General features: G+C 46.0%; 1 protein-coding gene across 1 annotated transcript; it reads left to right on the plus strand.

Annotated features, from left to right (window-relative positions):
• The first annotated feature begins 4,873 nt into the window (after positions 1 to 4,873).
• LOC132777281 (uncharacterized) lies at positions 4,874 to 15,856 on the plus strand. The gene is made up of 3 exons (XM_060779632.2): positions 4,874 to 5,318; positions 8,406 to 8,579; positions 14,690 to 15,856. The coding sequence occupies exons 1-3, from the start codon at positions 4,874 to 4,876 to the stop codon at positions 14,884 to 14,886; spliced, it is 816 nt and encodes a 271-aa protein (XP_060635615.2). The 3' UTR covers positions 14,887 to 15,856.
• The last annotated feature ends 436 nt before the right edge of the window (positions 15,857 to 16,292 follow it).

Raw genomic sequence — 16,292 nt, forward strand, 5'->3', positions numbered from 1 at the left:
GTTGCAGATGGACGATGAAAGCGACAGCTCCCCTGGTGGCCAGAAAAGGTTAAACAGCCTCTGTGTATGTCTGTATACATTGTATGTCAAATTGGCATTGAATGTTTGCCATATATGTGTGTTACAATATGTGTACATTGTAATCCTCCTTGAGTCCCCTGCGGGGTGAGAAGGGCGGAATATAAATACTGTAAATAAATAAATAATAAATTTCCACTACCTTGGCAGTCACCTCTCCACAAAAGTCAACATAAATACTGAAATTCAACACCGTCTGAGCTCTGCGAATGCAGCATTTTTCCAAATGAAACAGAGAGCGTTTGAGGACCGGGACATCCGTAGGGAGACCAAGGTGCTTGTTTATAAAGCTATTGTCCTCCCAACTCTGCTCTATGCCTGCGAAACGTGGACTGTCTACAGACGTCACATGCAACTCCTGGAACGATTCCATAAGCGTTGCCTCTGAAAAATCCTTCCAATCTCTTGGAAAGACAAGTGGGGAGACCAAGGTGCTTGTTGATAAAGTTATTGTCCTCCCAACCCTGTTTGTATGCCTGCAAAACATGGACTGTCTACAGACGTCATATTCAACTCCTAAAATGATTCCATCAGCGCTGCCTCCAAAAAATCCTCCAGATCCCTTGGGAAGATGGGTGGACAAATGTCAGTGTGCTGGAAGAAGCAGAGACCGCCAGCATTGAAGTGATGGTCTTCTGCCATCAACTCCGCTGGACCGGCCACGTTGTCTGAATGCCCGACCACCATCTCCCAAAGCAAGAACGGAAAATGGAATGTTGGAGGACAGGAAAAGAGATTTAAAGATGGGGTCAAAACCAACCTTAAAAACTGTGGCATAGACTGGAAGGCCCTTGCCCTTGAGCGCTCCAGCTGGAGGTCAGCTGTGACCAGCAGTGCTGTAGAATTTGAAGAGGCACAAATGGAGGGTGAAAGAGAAACGTGTCAAGAGGAAGGCGCATCAAGCCAACCCCAACCGGGACCGCCTTCCAACTGGAAACCAATCTCCTCACTGTGGGAGAAGATGCAGGTCAAAAATAGGGCTCCACAGTCACCTATGGATCCACCATAGGTCTTGGATGACATTCCTACTTGGAGTATGAGGGATTGCTTAAGTAGCATAGACACTGAGAACTGGGAAGCCCTGGCCTTGAGCACTCCAGCTGGAGGTCAGCTGTGACCAGCAGTGCTGTAGAATTTGAAGAGGCATGAATGGAGGGCGAAAGAGAAAAACGTGCCAAGAGGAAGGCGCATCAAGCCAACCCCGACCGGGACCGCCTTCCACCTGGAAACCAATCTCCTCACTGCGGGAGAAGATGCAGATCAAGAAAGGGCTTCAGAGTCACCTATGGACCCACCATAGGTCTTGGATGAGAATCCTACTTGGACTACGAGGAATCGCCTAAGTAAGTAAGGAAGGAAGGAAGCAACTGGCCCTACAGATAGGGTTGGGCTGCCTCTCCCATCAGCTCTACCCAGCATAGCCAACATGAGGAAGAACTTCCTGACTGCGAGAGCCGTTCAGCAGTGGAACTCTCTGCCCCGGAGTGTGGTGGAGGCTCCTTCTTTGGAAGCTTTTAAACAGAGGCTGGATGGCCATCTGTCAGGGGTGATTTGAATGCAATATTCCTGCTTCTTGGCAGAATGGGGTTGGACTGGATGGCCCAGGAGGTCTCTTCCAACTCTTGGATTCTATGATTCTAAGGATGCAGAATGCTGTGAGTTCCATTATCCATTCTGCTTCCATTATCAACAGAGGTTCTGTGGCTGCTATGGCTGCCCCAGCTGCCCCTCATACATGCGCACTGCTTGCATGACGTACGAGGAAGGCATGTAACCAGTTATGTCGGAAAAGACAATTGTGTCGCGTGGCTCACAGTTGCCCAAGGCAAGTGGGGAGGAGGGACGGGGCTGAAGAATGCAGGTGTAACTGATGTGGAACTACAGTTAGGGCTTCGCAGGAGGAGTAGGGCTGGAACGCATGGGGCAGAGCTGGGGCCAAGGAGAAGCCCCTCCAATGGCTAAACATGCTCTGGGCAGGGGCTTCTCCTTGGCCCCAGCTCTACCCCATGCGTTCCAAAACAACAAGATTGTTTTCAAGGCCAAAATGAAGCCATGACATGGGTGTCTAGAGCAGTGTTTCTCAACCTGGGGGTCGGGACCCCTGGGGGGGGGGGGGTCGCGAGGTGGTATCAGAGGGGTCGCCAAAGCCCATCAGAAGACACAGTATTTTCTATTGGTCATAGAGGTTCTGTGTATGAAGTTTAGCCCAATTCTCCCGTTGGAGTTCAGAAAGCTCTTTGATTGTAGCTGAACTATAAATCCCAGCAACTAAAACTCCCAAATGTCAAGGTCTATTATCTCTAACCTCCTCCAGTATTCACATATGGGCATGTTGAGTATTCGTGCCAAGTTTGGTCCAGATCCATCATTGTTTAAGTCCACAGTGCTCTCTGGATGTAGGTGAACTACAACTCCAAAACTCAAGGTCAATGCCTATCAAACCCTTCCAGTATTTACTCATAGGAGTTCCGTGTGCCAAGACTGGTTCAATTCAGTCATTGGTGGAGTTCAGAATGCTCTTTGATTGTTTGTGAACTATAAATCTCAGCAACTACAACTCCCAAATGACAGCATCAATCTCCCCTTCAACCACACTAGAATTCAAATTTGGGCATATCAGGCATTTGTGCCGAATTTGGTCCAGTGAATGAAAATACATCTTGCATATCATGACAATTCATAACAGCAGCAAAATTAGTTGTGATGTAGCAACAAAAATAATGTTATGGTTGGGGGTCACCACAACATGAGAGAACTGTATTAAGGGGTCGTGGCATTAGGAAGGTTGAGAAACACTGGTCTAGAGCATCATTGTCATGCTAGGCCTATGATGAAGCCACGGATATCATGTGTGCCTAGCACATCACTGTCACCTTGAGCCCAAAAGTCAGCTATGGCTAACATGTGGCTAAATGAAACTATGGCTAACGTGTGCGCCTGGCACGTCTTTCATCAAGTCAAACTCAAAATGAAATTTGTGCTTAGGCGATCCCATGTAGCCCGAGGATGATGGTCCTCCAAGTGTGGTGTCATGGTGGTGGATTTGTAGGTGGCTGTGGATCCACATGTTCTCCCGCATTGAGAACATCAGTTTCCAGGTGGAAGGAGGTCCCGGTCAGGGTTGGCTTGACGTGCCTTCCTCTTGGCACATTCCTCCCTTTTGCCTTCCATTTGTGCCTCTTCGGATTATGCAGCACTGCTGGTCACAGCTGACCTCCATCTGGAGCACTCAAGGGCCAGGGCTTCCCAGTTCTCAATGTCTATGCCAGAGTTTTTAAGGTTGGCTTTAAGCCCAGCTTTAAATCTCTTTTCCTGTCCACCAATGTTACGTTTCTTGAGTTGGGAGTACAGTAATTGCTTTAGGACAACGTGGCCAGTCCAGCGGAGTTGATGGCACAGGAGCATCACTTCAATGCTGGTGGTCTTTGCTTCTTCCAATACGCTGACATTTGTCCACCCATCTTCCCAAGGGATCTGCAGGATTTTTTGGAGGCAGTCCTGATGGAATCATTCTAGGAGTTGAGTGTGACGTCTGTAGACAGTCCACGTTTCGCAGGCATATAACAGGGTTGGGAGGACAATCGCTTTATAAACAAGCACCTTGGTCTCCCTACGGATGTCCCAGTCCTCAAACACTCTCTACTTCATTCACTTTGATTTTCTCGATGTTCAATGACAGGCTGAGGTTCTTGTATGCTTCTGCGAAGGTGTTTAGAGTGGCTTGTAGGTCTTCTTCTGAAAGCGCACAGGCTTTCAGTTCCCTTGATGACCCTCTGTCCTCCCCAACATCGGAAGCATCCCCACCTAACACCCTAGGGAGATCATACTCCAGCCCTACCTTTCCTGTGAGTTGACTAGCCACAGATTCCATCCATGTGGGGGGGGGGGGGAGGGGGCCCTGGAGAAGGGGGGCACCATTCAGGTCGTGTGGGGGAGGAGATTTGCAGGTCACCAACATCCCAGGGAGAAGCGCAACAGAGTTCTTGCGACCCTGGAGAAGGTAGGAAGTGGTAGACTCCATGACAGACCCCTTGGTCTTAAGGTCCTGCTGATTAATGCTAGATCCGCATATCATTGTCCTCTCAACAAAAGTTTGCTCTAGGCACTGTCAGGCCATTATATGCTAATCAAGGTGGTTAGTTGAAACATTCACACCTAGCTCCAGCAGACAAGAGCCCTTTGTCCCACCCTGGTCATTCCACAGATATATAAACCCTTTTTTCCCAGTTCCAACAGACCTCACTACCTCTGAGTATGCTTGCCATAGATGCAGGCAAAATGTCAGGAGAGAATGCCTCTAGACCATAGCCATATAGCCCGAAAAAACCTATAACAACCCAGTGATTCCGGCCATGAAAGCCTTCAAAAATTCACACCTAGCTCCAGCAGACAAGAGCCCTTTGTCCCACCCTGGTCATTCCACAGATATATAAACTCTTTTTTCCTAGTTCCAACAGACCTCACTACCTCTGAGGATGCTTGCCATAGATGCAGGCAAAATGTCAGGAGAGAATGCCTCTAGACCATGGCCATATAGCCTGAAGAAAACCTATAACAACCCAGTGATTCCGGCCATGAAAGCCTTCAAAAATTCACACCTAGCTCCAGCAGACAAGAGTCCTTTGTCCCACCCTGGTCATTCCACAGATATATAAACCCTTTTTTCCTAGTTCCAACAGACCTCACTACCTCTGAGGATGCTTGCCATAGATGCAGGCGAAACGTCAGGAGAGAATGCCTCTAGACCATGGCCATATAGCCCGAAATAACCTATAACAACCCAGTGATTCCGGCCATGAAAGCCTTCGACAATACTAATGTCCTTAATTCGCCAACTCCATTTGCCCACCACAGCCCTGCAGGTAGAGAAATATTTCGCAGCAACCTGTCTGCTGACTCGTTTTCCTTCCTTTTATGTCAGGCCCCGAAGACTAGTTTGACAGCGCCAGTAACAGCAACTCGTCAAACCTCACAGGCGGTAAATGCACCGCTTACAGCTCGACGCGAACCGGCCCACGAGGAACTGCAGGAGCTCTCCATATCCACTGTCTACAGCTTGCTGGCCGCACTGATGCAATGCTTGAGCATGGCCTGCCTGTGTGTGGCCATCTCCTTGCTCAAGTGGGTGATAGTGCTCCAGGAATACGGCCACAAGCCACGGGTTTTCGTGTCCAACATTTTTGGCGTGCCCTACGAGTTGGTCGTGTATCCAATGCCAGGCAGCAACCAAACATCTGGAGGTACGTACATTTGCAAGAAGAACCGGGAGTTGAGCTGATGCATTCCTTTATTTTCATGACTTGGACCAGTGTTTCTCAACCTAGAATCATAGAATCAAAGTGTTGGAAGAGACCTCATGGGCCATCCAGTCCAACCCCATTCTGCCAAGAAGCAGGAATATTGCATTCAAATCACCCCTGACAGATGGCCATCCAGCCTCTGTTTAAAAGCTTCCAAAGAAGGAGCATCCACCACACTCCGGGGCAGAGGGTTCCACTGCTGAACGGCTCTCACAGTCATAGAATCATAGAATCATAGAATCATAGAATCAAAGAGTTGGAAGAGACCTCATGGGTCATCCAGTCCAACCCCATTCTGCCAAGAAGCAGGAATATTGCATTCAAAGCACCCCTGACAGATGGCCATCCAGCCTCTGCTTAAAAGCTTCCAAAGAAGGAGACTCCACCACACTCCGCGGCAGAGAGTTCCACTGCTGAACGGCTCTCACAGTCAGGAAGTTCTTCCTCATGTTCAGATGGAATCTCCTTTCTTGTAGTTTGAAGCCATTGTTCTGTGTCCTAGTCTCCAGGGAAGCAGAAAACAAGCTTGCTCCCTCCTCCCTGTGGCTTCCTCTCACATATTTATACATGGCTATCATATCTCCTTTCAGCCTTCTCTTCTTCAGGCTAAACATGCCCAGCTCCTTAAGCCGCTCCTCATAGGGCTTGTTCTCCAGACCCTTGATCATTTTAGTCGCCCTCCTCTGGACACATTCCAGCTTGTCAATATCTCTCTTGAATTGTGGTGCCCAGAACTGGACACAATATTCCAGATGTGGTCTAACCAAAACAGAATAGAGGGGTAGCATGACTTCCCTAGATCTAGACACTATGCTCCTATTGATGCAGGCCAAAATTCCATTGGCTTTTTTTGCCGCCACATCACATTGTTGGCTCATGTTTAACTTGTTGTCCACGAGGACTCCAAGATCTTTTTCACACGTACTGCTCTCGAACCAGGCATTGTCCCCCATTCTGTATCTTTGCATTTCGTTTTTCCTGCCAAAGTGGAGTATCTTGCATTTGTCACTGTTGACAAAACCTGGGGGTCAGGACACCTGGGGGGTAGCAAGGGGGTGTCAGAGGGGTCACTAAAGACCATCAGAAAACACAGTATTTTCTTTTGGTCATGGGTGTTCTTTGTGGGAAGTTTGGCCCAATTCTATCATTGGTGGCGTTCAGAGTGCTCTTTGATTGTAGGTGAACTATAATTCCCAGCAACTACAACTCCCAAATACCAAAGTCTATTTTCCCCAAACTCCACCAGTGTCCACATTTGGGAATATTGAGTATTCATGTCAAGTTCAGTTCAGATCCATCATTGTTTGAGTCCACAATGCTCTCTGGATGTAGGTGAACTGCAACTCCCAACTCAAGATCAATTTCCACCAGACCCTTCCACTATTTTCTGTGGGTCATCAGAGTTCTGTGTGAAATGTTTGGCCCAATTCTATTGTTGATGGAGTTCAGAATGCTCATTGATTGTAGGTGAACTATAAATCCCAGCAACTACAACTCCCAAATACCAAAATCAATCCCCCCCCCCAACCTCTTCACCAGTGTCCACATTTGGGAATATTGAGTATTCATGTCAAGTTCAGTTCAGATCCATCATTGTTTGGGTCCACAGTGCTCTCTGGATGTAGGTGAACTGCAACTCCAAAACTCAACGTCAATGGCAACCAAAACCCTTCCAGTATTTTATGTTGGTTCTGTGTGCCAAGTTTGGTCCAAATCCATTGGTGTTTGGATTCACAGTGCTCGCTGGATGTAGGTGAACTACAACTCCCAAACTCAAGGTCAATGCCCACCAAACCCTTCCAGTATTTTCTGTTGGTTCTGTGTGCCAAGTTTGGTCCAAATCCATTGGTGTTTGGATTCACAGTGCTCTCTGAATACAGGTGAACTACAACTCCCAAACTCAAGGTTAATGCCCACCAAACACTTCCAGTATTTTTTTTTTGGTCATGGGAGTTCTGTGTGCCAAGTTTGGTTCAATTCCATCGCTGATGGAGTTCAGAATGCTCTTTGCTTGTAGGTGAACTATAAATCTCAGCAACTACAACTCCCAGATGACAAAATTATTCTCTCCCCGCAACCCCACCAGTATTCAAATTTGGGCGTATCAGGTATTTGTGCCCAATTTGTTCCAGTGAATGCAAATACATCCTGCATATCAGATATTTATGTTATGATTCATAACAATAGCAAAACGACAGTTGTGAAGTATCAACGAAAATAATTTTATGGTTGAGGGTCATCACAACATGAGGAACTTCATTAAGGGGTCGTGGCATTAGGAAAGTTGAGAACCACTGACTTGGACAATGAAATATGATGACGTGCTTGCAAAACTTCAACATGGGTTTCTCAAAATTACATCACGCTAGACTAGGCATGGGCAAACTTGGGTCCTCCCGGTATTTTGGACTCCAACTCCCACAATTCCTAACAGCCAATAGGCTGTTAGGAATTGTGGGAGTTGAAGTCCAAAATACCGGGATGACCCAAGTTTGCCCATACCTGTGCTAAACTAAGCTCATCTCTTTTTTGATAGACTTCCCAGGTTTCGACGATGACCAGAGGAGCATTTGCATGGTTAAAACTTGTGCACTAATTGCACCCGTACCCTGGGAAATCTGACTTGGCCATGGTGGTCCACGCTCTGGTTACATCCCGTATAGACTACTGCAACGCTCTCTACGTGGGGTTGCCTTTGAAGACTGTTCGGGAGCTTCAAATGGTCCAACGAGTGGCAGCCAGGTTGCTAACGGGGGTGGCACTCAGGGAACATCCTACTCCTCTGTTGCGTCAGCTCTACTGGCTGCCAATTTGCTACTGGGCACAATTCAAAGTTCTGGCTTTAGCCTATAACGCCCTAAATGGTTCTCTCCTTATGAACCATCTCTCCTTATGAACCATCTCGGAGCCTAAGATTGTCTCGATCCCGCCTGCATCGTAAGCGTGATTGGCAGGGACGAGGGACAGGGCCTTCTCAGTGGTGGCCCCCTGATAACTCTTTATCTTTTCTCCCCCCTATTTCAACAGCAAAACTGTATTTCTTTGAGGATGACGAGGAAGACAGCGTGGTGCCTGTGATGATCACCCTCTGCATCCTGGGCCTGTTTTTCGGCTTTATGGCGTTCCTCATGGATTTTGTGAAAATAAAGCGCTTCGGGGAGCACCAAATGTCCATCACCTGCTTCCTCCACATTTTTTCAGGTAAATGTCTTCTTTGCTTTTCTGTGCGGCAGGAGCTTACACAGGGCAGGTTCAAACAGTAATTTCATTGTATTGTCGAAGGCTTTCATGGCCGGAATCACTGAGTTGTTGTAGATTTTTTCGGGCTATATGGCCATGTTCTAGAGGCATTCTCTCCTGACGTTTCGCCTGCATCTATGGCAAGCATCCTCAGAGGTAGTGAGGTCTGTTGGAACTAGGAAAAAGGGTTTATATATCTGTGGAATGACTAGGGTGGGACAAAGGACTCTTGTCTGCTGGAGCTAGGTGTGAATGTTTCAACGGACCACCTTGATTAGCATATAATGGCCTGACAGTGCCTGGAGCAAACCTTTGTTGAGAGGTGATTAGATGTCATTGTTCGTTTCCTCTCTGTTGTTGTGCTGTTGTAATTTTAGAGTATTTTAATATTGGTAGCCAGATTTTGTTCATTTTCATGGTTTCCTCCTTTCTGTTGAAATTGTCCACATGCTTGTAATTATACAGCAGACAAGAGTCCTTTGCCCCACCCTGGTCATTCCACAGATATATAAACTCATTTTCCTACTTCCAACAGACCTCACTACCTCTGAGGATGCTTGCCATAGATACAGGCGAAACGTCAGGAGAGAATGCCTCTAGACCATGGCCATATAGCTTGAAAAAATCTACAACAACCAAGTAATTTCATTGGTGTGAAAACTAAGTGTACACCATCACAATCTGTTGTTGTTGTTGTTGTTGTTGTTGTTGTTGTTGTGAATACCATCATTTCAGAAGCAAAAAGCCAACTTATGGATGAAATGTGGATCCTAGCTGTCAAGTGGCAGGTATCAGCAGATGCAAGGGAACACCAAAGTTTACAAAACTTAGTTGTTGTAGTTATTGTTTGTCATCCAGCTGACAAACAACAAGAGAGACTTCCAAGAGCCTTGGTAATCAACTATCGTACTCAGGTCTTGCAAAACTCAGAGTTCCAACTTTGGTTGCATCTACACTGTAGAATTTGACTGTGTGGATCAGAATAAATTGTGGCAAGTTCTTGGTGGGATGGGGAGACCAAATCACCTTGTCTGTCTCCTGAAGAATATGTATAAGGACCAAGTAGCAACAGTCAGAACTGACAACGGAACAACAGACTGGTTCAAGATTGGGAAAGGTGTACGGCAGGATTGTATACTCTCCCCCAACCTATTCAACTTCTATGCAGAACACATTATGCAACGTGTGGGGCTTGAGGAATGCAATGCTGGGGTGAAAATTGCTGGAAGAAACACTAACAACCTTAGATATGCAGATTATTTATTTATCGTGTCAGGCGCAACTAGACCATTGTATTACATTTCTAACAAAACAAAACAAACAGATATAAAAACAAAGTTTGCAAGCTTGGTAGTTGATTAAATGTCCTTTGAGCAGTATCTGGCCCCTTGGAGTGCCTCTGGTGTTACTATAAGAAAGTCCTCCATTGTGCATGTGGCAGGGCTCAGACTGCATTGCAGCAGTTGGTCAGTGGTTTGCTCTCCTCCACACTCTCATGTCATGGATTCCACTTTGTGACCCCATTTCTGGAGGTTGGCACTGCATCTCGTGGTGCCAGAGCACAGTCTGTTCAGCGCCTTCCAAGTCGCCCCGTTTTCTGTGTGCCCAGGGGGGAGTCTCTCATTTGGTATCAGCCATTGGTTGAGGTGCTGGGTTTGAGCCTGCCACTTTTGGACTTTCGCTTGCTGAGGTGTTCCAGTGTGTGTCTCTGTAGATCTTAGAAAACTATTTCTTGATTTAAGTCATTGACGTGCTGGCTGATACCCAAACAAGGGATGAGCTGGAGATGTCTCTGCCTTGGTCCTTTCACTATTGGCTGCTACTTCCCGGCAGATGTCAGGCGGTGCAATACCGGCTAAGCAGTGTGATTTCTCCAGTGGTGTAGGGCGCAGACACCCTGTAATAATGCGGTATGTTTCATTAAGAGCCACATCCACTGTTTTAGTGTGGTGAGATGTGTTCCACACTGGGCATGCATACTCAGCAGCAAAGTAGCATAGAGCAAGAGCAGATGTCTTCACTGTGTCTAGTTGTGTCCCCCAAGTTGCTCCAGAAGCAACCAGATATGCAGATGATACCACTTTGGTGGCCAAAATTGAGGAGGAGCTGAGGAGCCTTCTAACCAAGGTGAAAGAAGAAAGCGCAAAGGCTGGGTTGCAGCTAAACATTAAAAAAAACAAAAAACAGGATTATGGCAACCAGACTGATTAATAACTGGGAAAGAGACGGAGAAAATGTGGAGGCCGTGACAGGCTTTGTATTTCTAGGTTCAAAGATTACTGCAGATGCAGACTGCAGCCAGGAAATCAGAAGATTGAGAGGAGAACAATGACCAGTCTCGATAAAATAGTGAAGAGTAGAGACATCAGACTTGCAACAAAGATCCGCCTAGTCAAAGCCATGGTATTCCCTGTAGTCACCTACGGATGTGAGAGCTGGACCTTAGGGAAGGCTGAGCCAAGGAAGATCGATGCTTTTGAGCTGTGGTGTTGGAGGAAAGTTCTGAGAGAGCCTTGGACTGCGAGAAGATCCAACCAGTCCATCCTCCAGGAAAGAAAGCCCGACTGCTCATTGGAGGGAAGAATAGTAGAGGCCAAGATGAAGTCCTTTGGCCACATCATGAGGAGACAGGAGACCTTGGAGAAGACAATGATGCTGGGAAAAATGGAAGGAAAAAGGAAGAGGGGTCGACCAAGGGCAAGGGGGATGCATGGCATCCTTGAAGTTACTTGCTTGATTGTTGTAGGTTTTTTCAGGCTATATGATCATTTTCTAGAGGCATTTCTCCTGACGTTTCGCCTGCATCTATGGCAAGCATCCTCAGAGGTAGTGAGGTCTGTTGGAAATAGGAAAAGGGGTTTATATATCTGTGGAATGACCAGGGTGGGACAAAGGACTCTTGTCTGCTGGAGCTAGGTGTGAATGTGTCAACTGAACACCTTGATTAGCATTTGATGGCCTGGCAGTTGTTTGGTGTGGCTTGTTGGTTCCTGGGGCAATCTTTTGTTGAGAGGGGATTAGATGTTCCTGATTGTTTCCTCTCTGCTGTTTTGCTGTTGTAATTTTAGAGTTTTTTAATACTGGTAGCCAGATTTTGTTCATTTTCATGGTTTCCTCCTTTCTGTTGAAATTGTCCACATGCTTGTGGATTTCAATGGCTTCTCTGTGTAGTCTGACATGGTGGTTGTGAGAGTGGTCCAGCATTTCTGTCTTCTCAAATAATATGCTGTGTCCAGGTTGGTTCATCAGGTGCTCTGCTATGGCTGACTTCTCTGGTTGAACCTCAGATATATAAACCCATTTTCCTAGTTCCAACAAACCTCACTACCTCTGAGGATGCTTGCCATAGATGCAGGCAAAACGTCAGGAGAGAATGCCTCTAGAACATGGCTATATAGCCCGAAAAAACCTACAACAACCCAGTAATTCCAAACATGAAAGACTTCGACAATACATTGACTGGCTTCACTCTGAACGAGCTGGGGGTGGTGACGGGTGACAGGGAGTTTTGGCGTGGGCTGATCCAGGAGGTCACCAAGCGACTGAACGAATAAACAACAACAACACACTGTAGAACGAATGCAGTTTGATACTACTTTAACAGCTATGGCTCAGTGCTATGGAATCACAAAAATTGTAGTTTTATGAAGTTTTTCACTTTCTCTTCCAAAGAGGGAGATTGTTTCACCAAGCTACAACTTCCATGATTCTACCCCAGTGTTTCTCAACCTTCTGAATGCCGTGACCCCTTAATACAGTTCCTCATGTTGTGCTGACCCCCAACCATAAAATTATTTTACTTGCTGCTTCATAACTGCAGTTTTGCTACTGTTATGAATCGTCATATAAATATCCGATATGCAGGATGTATTTTCAATCACTGGACCATTTTTGGCACAGATATCTAATATGCCCAAATTTTAATACTGGTGGGGTTAGGGGGGGAGGAAGCGATTTTGTCATTTGGGAGTTGTAGTTGCTGGGATTTATAGTTCAGCTACAATCAAAGAGCATTCTGAACTCCACCAACAATGGAATTGAACCAGTCTTGGCACAGAGAATTCCCAGGACCAAGAGAAAATACTGGAAGGGTTTGGTGGGCATTGACCTTGAGTTTGGGAGTTGTAGTTCACCCACATCCAGAGAGCACTGTGGAGTCAAACAATGATAGATCTGGACCAAACTTGGCATGAATAATAATATGCCCAAATGTGAACACTGGTGGAATTTGGGGAAAATAGATTTGTCATTTGGGAGTTGTAGTTGCTGGGATTTATAGTTCAGCTACAATCAAAGAGCATTCTGAACTCCACCAACAATGGAATTGAACCAGTCTTGGCACAGAGAATTCCCACGACCAAGAGAAAATACTGGAAGGGTTTGGTGGGCATTGACCTTGAGTTTTGGAGTTGTAGTTCACCTACATCCAGAGAGCACTGTGGAGTCAAACAATGGTAGATCTGGACCAAACTTGGCACGAATAATAATATGCCCAAATGAGAACACTGGTGGAATTTGGGGGAAATAGATTTGTCATTTGGGATTTGTAGTTGCTGGGATTTATAGTTCACCTACAATCAAAGAACATTCTGAACCCTGCTAACGGTAGAATTGAGCCGAACTTCCTGCACAGAACCCCCATGACCAACAGAAAATACTGTTTTCTGATAGTCTTTGGCGACCCCTCTGACACCCCCTTGCGACCCCCCTCAGGGGTCCCGACCCCCAGGTTGAGAAACACTGTACTACACCATTGAGTTTCTGTTCTAGAACAGAACAGAAGCTTTCCAAAGCTCTAGGTGCTCTTACTGCCTATTACAGGGAAAACCAGCTGATCCCCAACCCATCTAAAACACAGACATGTGCCTTTCATCTCAAGAACAGAGAAGCATCCTGAGCCCTGAGGATCACCTGGGAAGGAATCCCACTGGAGCATTGCAGCACACCCAAATACCTGGGAGTCACTCTGGACCATGCTCTGACCTACAAGAAGCACTGCCTGAACATCGAGCCAAAAGTGGGTGCTAGAAACAATATCATACGAAAGCTGACTGGCACAACCTGGGGATCACAACCAGACACAGTGAAGACATTTGCCCTTGCGCTGTGCTACTCTGCTGCTGAGTATGCATGCCCAGGGTGGAACGCATCTCACCACACTAAAACAGTGGATGTGGCTCTTAATGAGACATGCCGCATTATCACGGGGTGCCTGCGCCCTACACCACTGGAGAAATTACACTGCTTAGCCGGTATTGCACCACCTGACATCCGCCGGGAAGTAGCAGCCAATAGTGAAAGGACCAAGTCAGTGACATCTCCAGCTCATCCCTTGTTTGGGTATCAGCCAGCACATGAACGACTTAAATCTAGAAATAGTTTTCTAAGATCTACAGAGACACTCGCTGGAACAACCCAGCAAGCGAGAGTCCAAAAGTGGCAGGCTCAAACCCAGAACCTCAACCAATGGCTGACCCCAAATGGGAGTCTCCCCCCTGGGCACACAGAGGACTGGGTGACTTGGAAGGCGCTGAACAGACTGGGCTCTGGCACCACGAGATGCAGAGCCAACCTCAAGAAGTGGGGCCACAAAGTGGAATCCTCGATATGCGAATGTGGAGAAGAGCAAACCACTGACCACCTGCTGCAATGCAACCTGTGCCATGCCACATGCACAATGGAGGACCTTCTTGCGGCAACACCAGAGGCACTCCAAGTGGCCAGATACTGGTCAAAGGACATTTAATCAACTACCAAACTCACACATTTTGTATTTTGTTTGTTTGTTTGCTTTGTTCTGTTAGAAATGTAATATAATTTGACTGGTTGCCCTGACACGACAAATAAATAAATAACCATTGAGTTAAAGTAGTGCCAAACTGCATTCATTCTACAATGTAGATCCAATACTCTTTGTTGTGCAGTTTCAAACTGCATTATATGACAGTGTGGATAGGGTAGCATAGGCAGGAAATGGCTTGAACGCACCCAGCGACAAGGGATTTCGCCCCGGCTTGTTTTGCTCATCATCTTTCTTTCTTTCCTTCCTTCTTTCTCTCTGTCTTCTGCAGGCATATTTATCGTCACCCTCATCACCCTCTGTTGTTGGTGTTTCATGAAGATCAAAGGGCGCGTCAGCGAAGAAGGATGGCTAATTTTGAAATTAAGAGTTGTCCTCGGAGAGAGTTTATACATCGTCTTAATGTGTTTAGCTCTGATTATCTTAGCCGTCATTTTCAGCGTGCGGTCATTGAACACCGTGCAATGAGGTGACCGCTACAAGAAGAGCCGCCTCTCCAACGAAACTATTGAAACACAAACACCCAATGCAACACAGAAATGTCCTGAGTTCAAGTACAACATTCCTGCTTTCATTCGCCATTGTTTATGACGGCTTCGGCACATTTAAGGCATTGGACTGCAGTTCCCATTGGCCTGGACAAGACTAGCTAATGCTGGGTCAAAAAGGTCACATTTTGCCCAGTTTGCAGTGGCAAGAGAGTGCCCTTGGAAGTGGGGCAGCAACATCCATCTGGCCACTCCTACATCTCTTCCTGTTGTGTCTAATTATTGGAAACGGAGACAAATAGGGTTTCCTTCTATCCCTTGCACCTTGCATAGAAAACCTGGTTTGTTTAAGATGGATTTCCCAATTTTTGCTTAGTATTTAAGTACCAAGATGGCAAACCAAACTGGACTTCTTACTTCAGATTGCAAAAGCGAATTGTGGTTTCAATCCCAAAGGATTTCCACACCAAACCTTGGGCCCAAAGGAGGAAGGAAGAGCAAGAAACATGGGAATTGTTTACATATCGGTCCTAAGCCATTTTACGCTTTTAATAAACCATGGCTTATGAAGCAAGAAATGTTATATCTGAACCAGTTTCGTCAGGTCTGCAAATCAATCTAGACAAGAAATGGGTAAAAAAAAGGAAGATATTATATTTAGTCCAGTCCTAAGATGTTTAATTCCAAAGTTCCAGTTATATTTATATATAATACATTAGATACAGATATTGTCCACATTCTGGAAGGAGCAAATATAATAGTGTTAGCATCTACCATTGCAGCATCCTTCCATTTATTTGCTCGTTGACATCCGTCAAATCTCTAAATAATCGAGTTGTCTCCTTCCTTCTAAAGCTGTATTGTACACACAAATGTGAGTTCTTGCTTAAATAACGCAGAGATGTACATAGGCCAGTATCTCATTTTCTTGTTATGATATGAGGGCAACATTGCCTTACTTAATTCTTTCTGTTAAACTATTAAAAGTTGGCTTGGCTTGTTCTTTCAGGAGGTTTTGTGTTTTCTGATGCATCAGACCACGGGGAGATTTTTTGGAATGGTTATATCCCTTTCATGAACTGGGTATAAGGATGCTACTTTGGCAGCCACCTCTCCACAAAAGCCAACATTGACACTGAAATTCAACACTGACTGAGGGTTTGGTGGGCATTGACCTTGAGTTTTGGAGTTGTAGTTCACCTACATCCAGAGAGCACTGTGGATTTAAACAATGATGGATCTGGACCAAACTTGGCCCAAATACTCAATGTGCTGAAATGTGAACACTGGTGGAACTTGGGGAAAATAAACCTTGACATTTGGGAGTTGTAGTTGCTGGAATTTGTAGTTCATCTACAATCAAAGAAATTCTGAACCCCACCAACG

This window comes from Anolis sagrei, chromosome 5, assembly GCF_037176765.1.
Source record: "Anolis sagrei isolate rAnoSag1 chromosome 5, rAnoSag1.mat, whole genome shotgun sequence".
Taxonomy (NCBI): Eukaryota; Metazoa; Chordata; class Lepidosauria; order Squamata; family Dactyloidae; genus Anolis; species Anolis sagrei.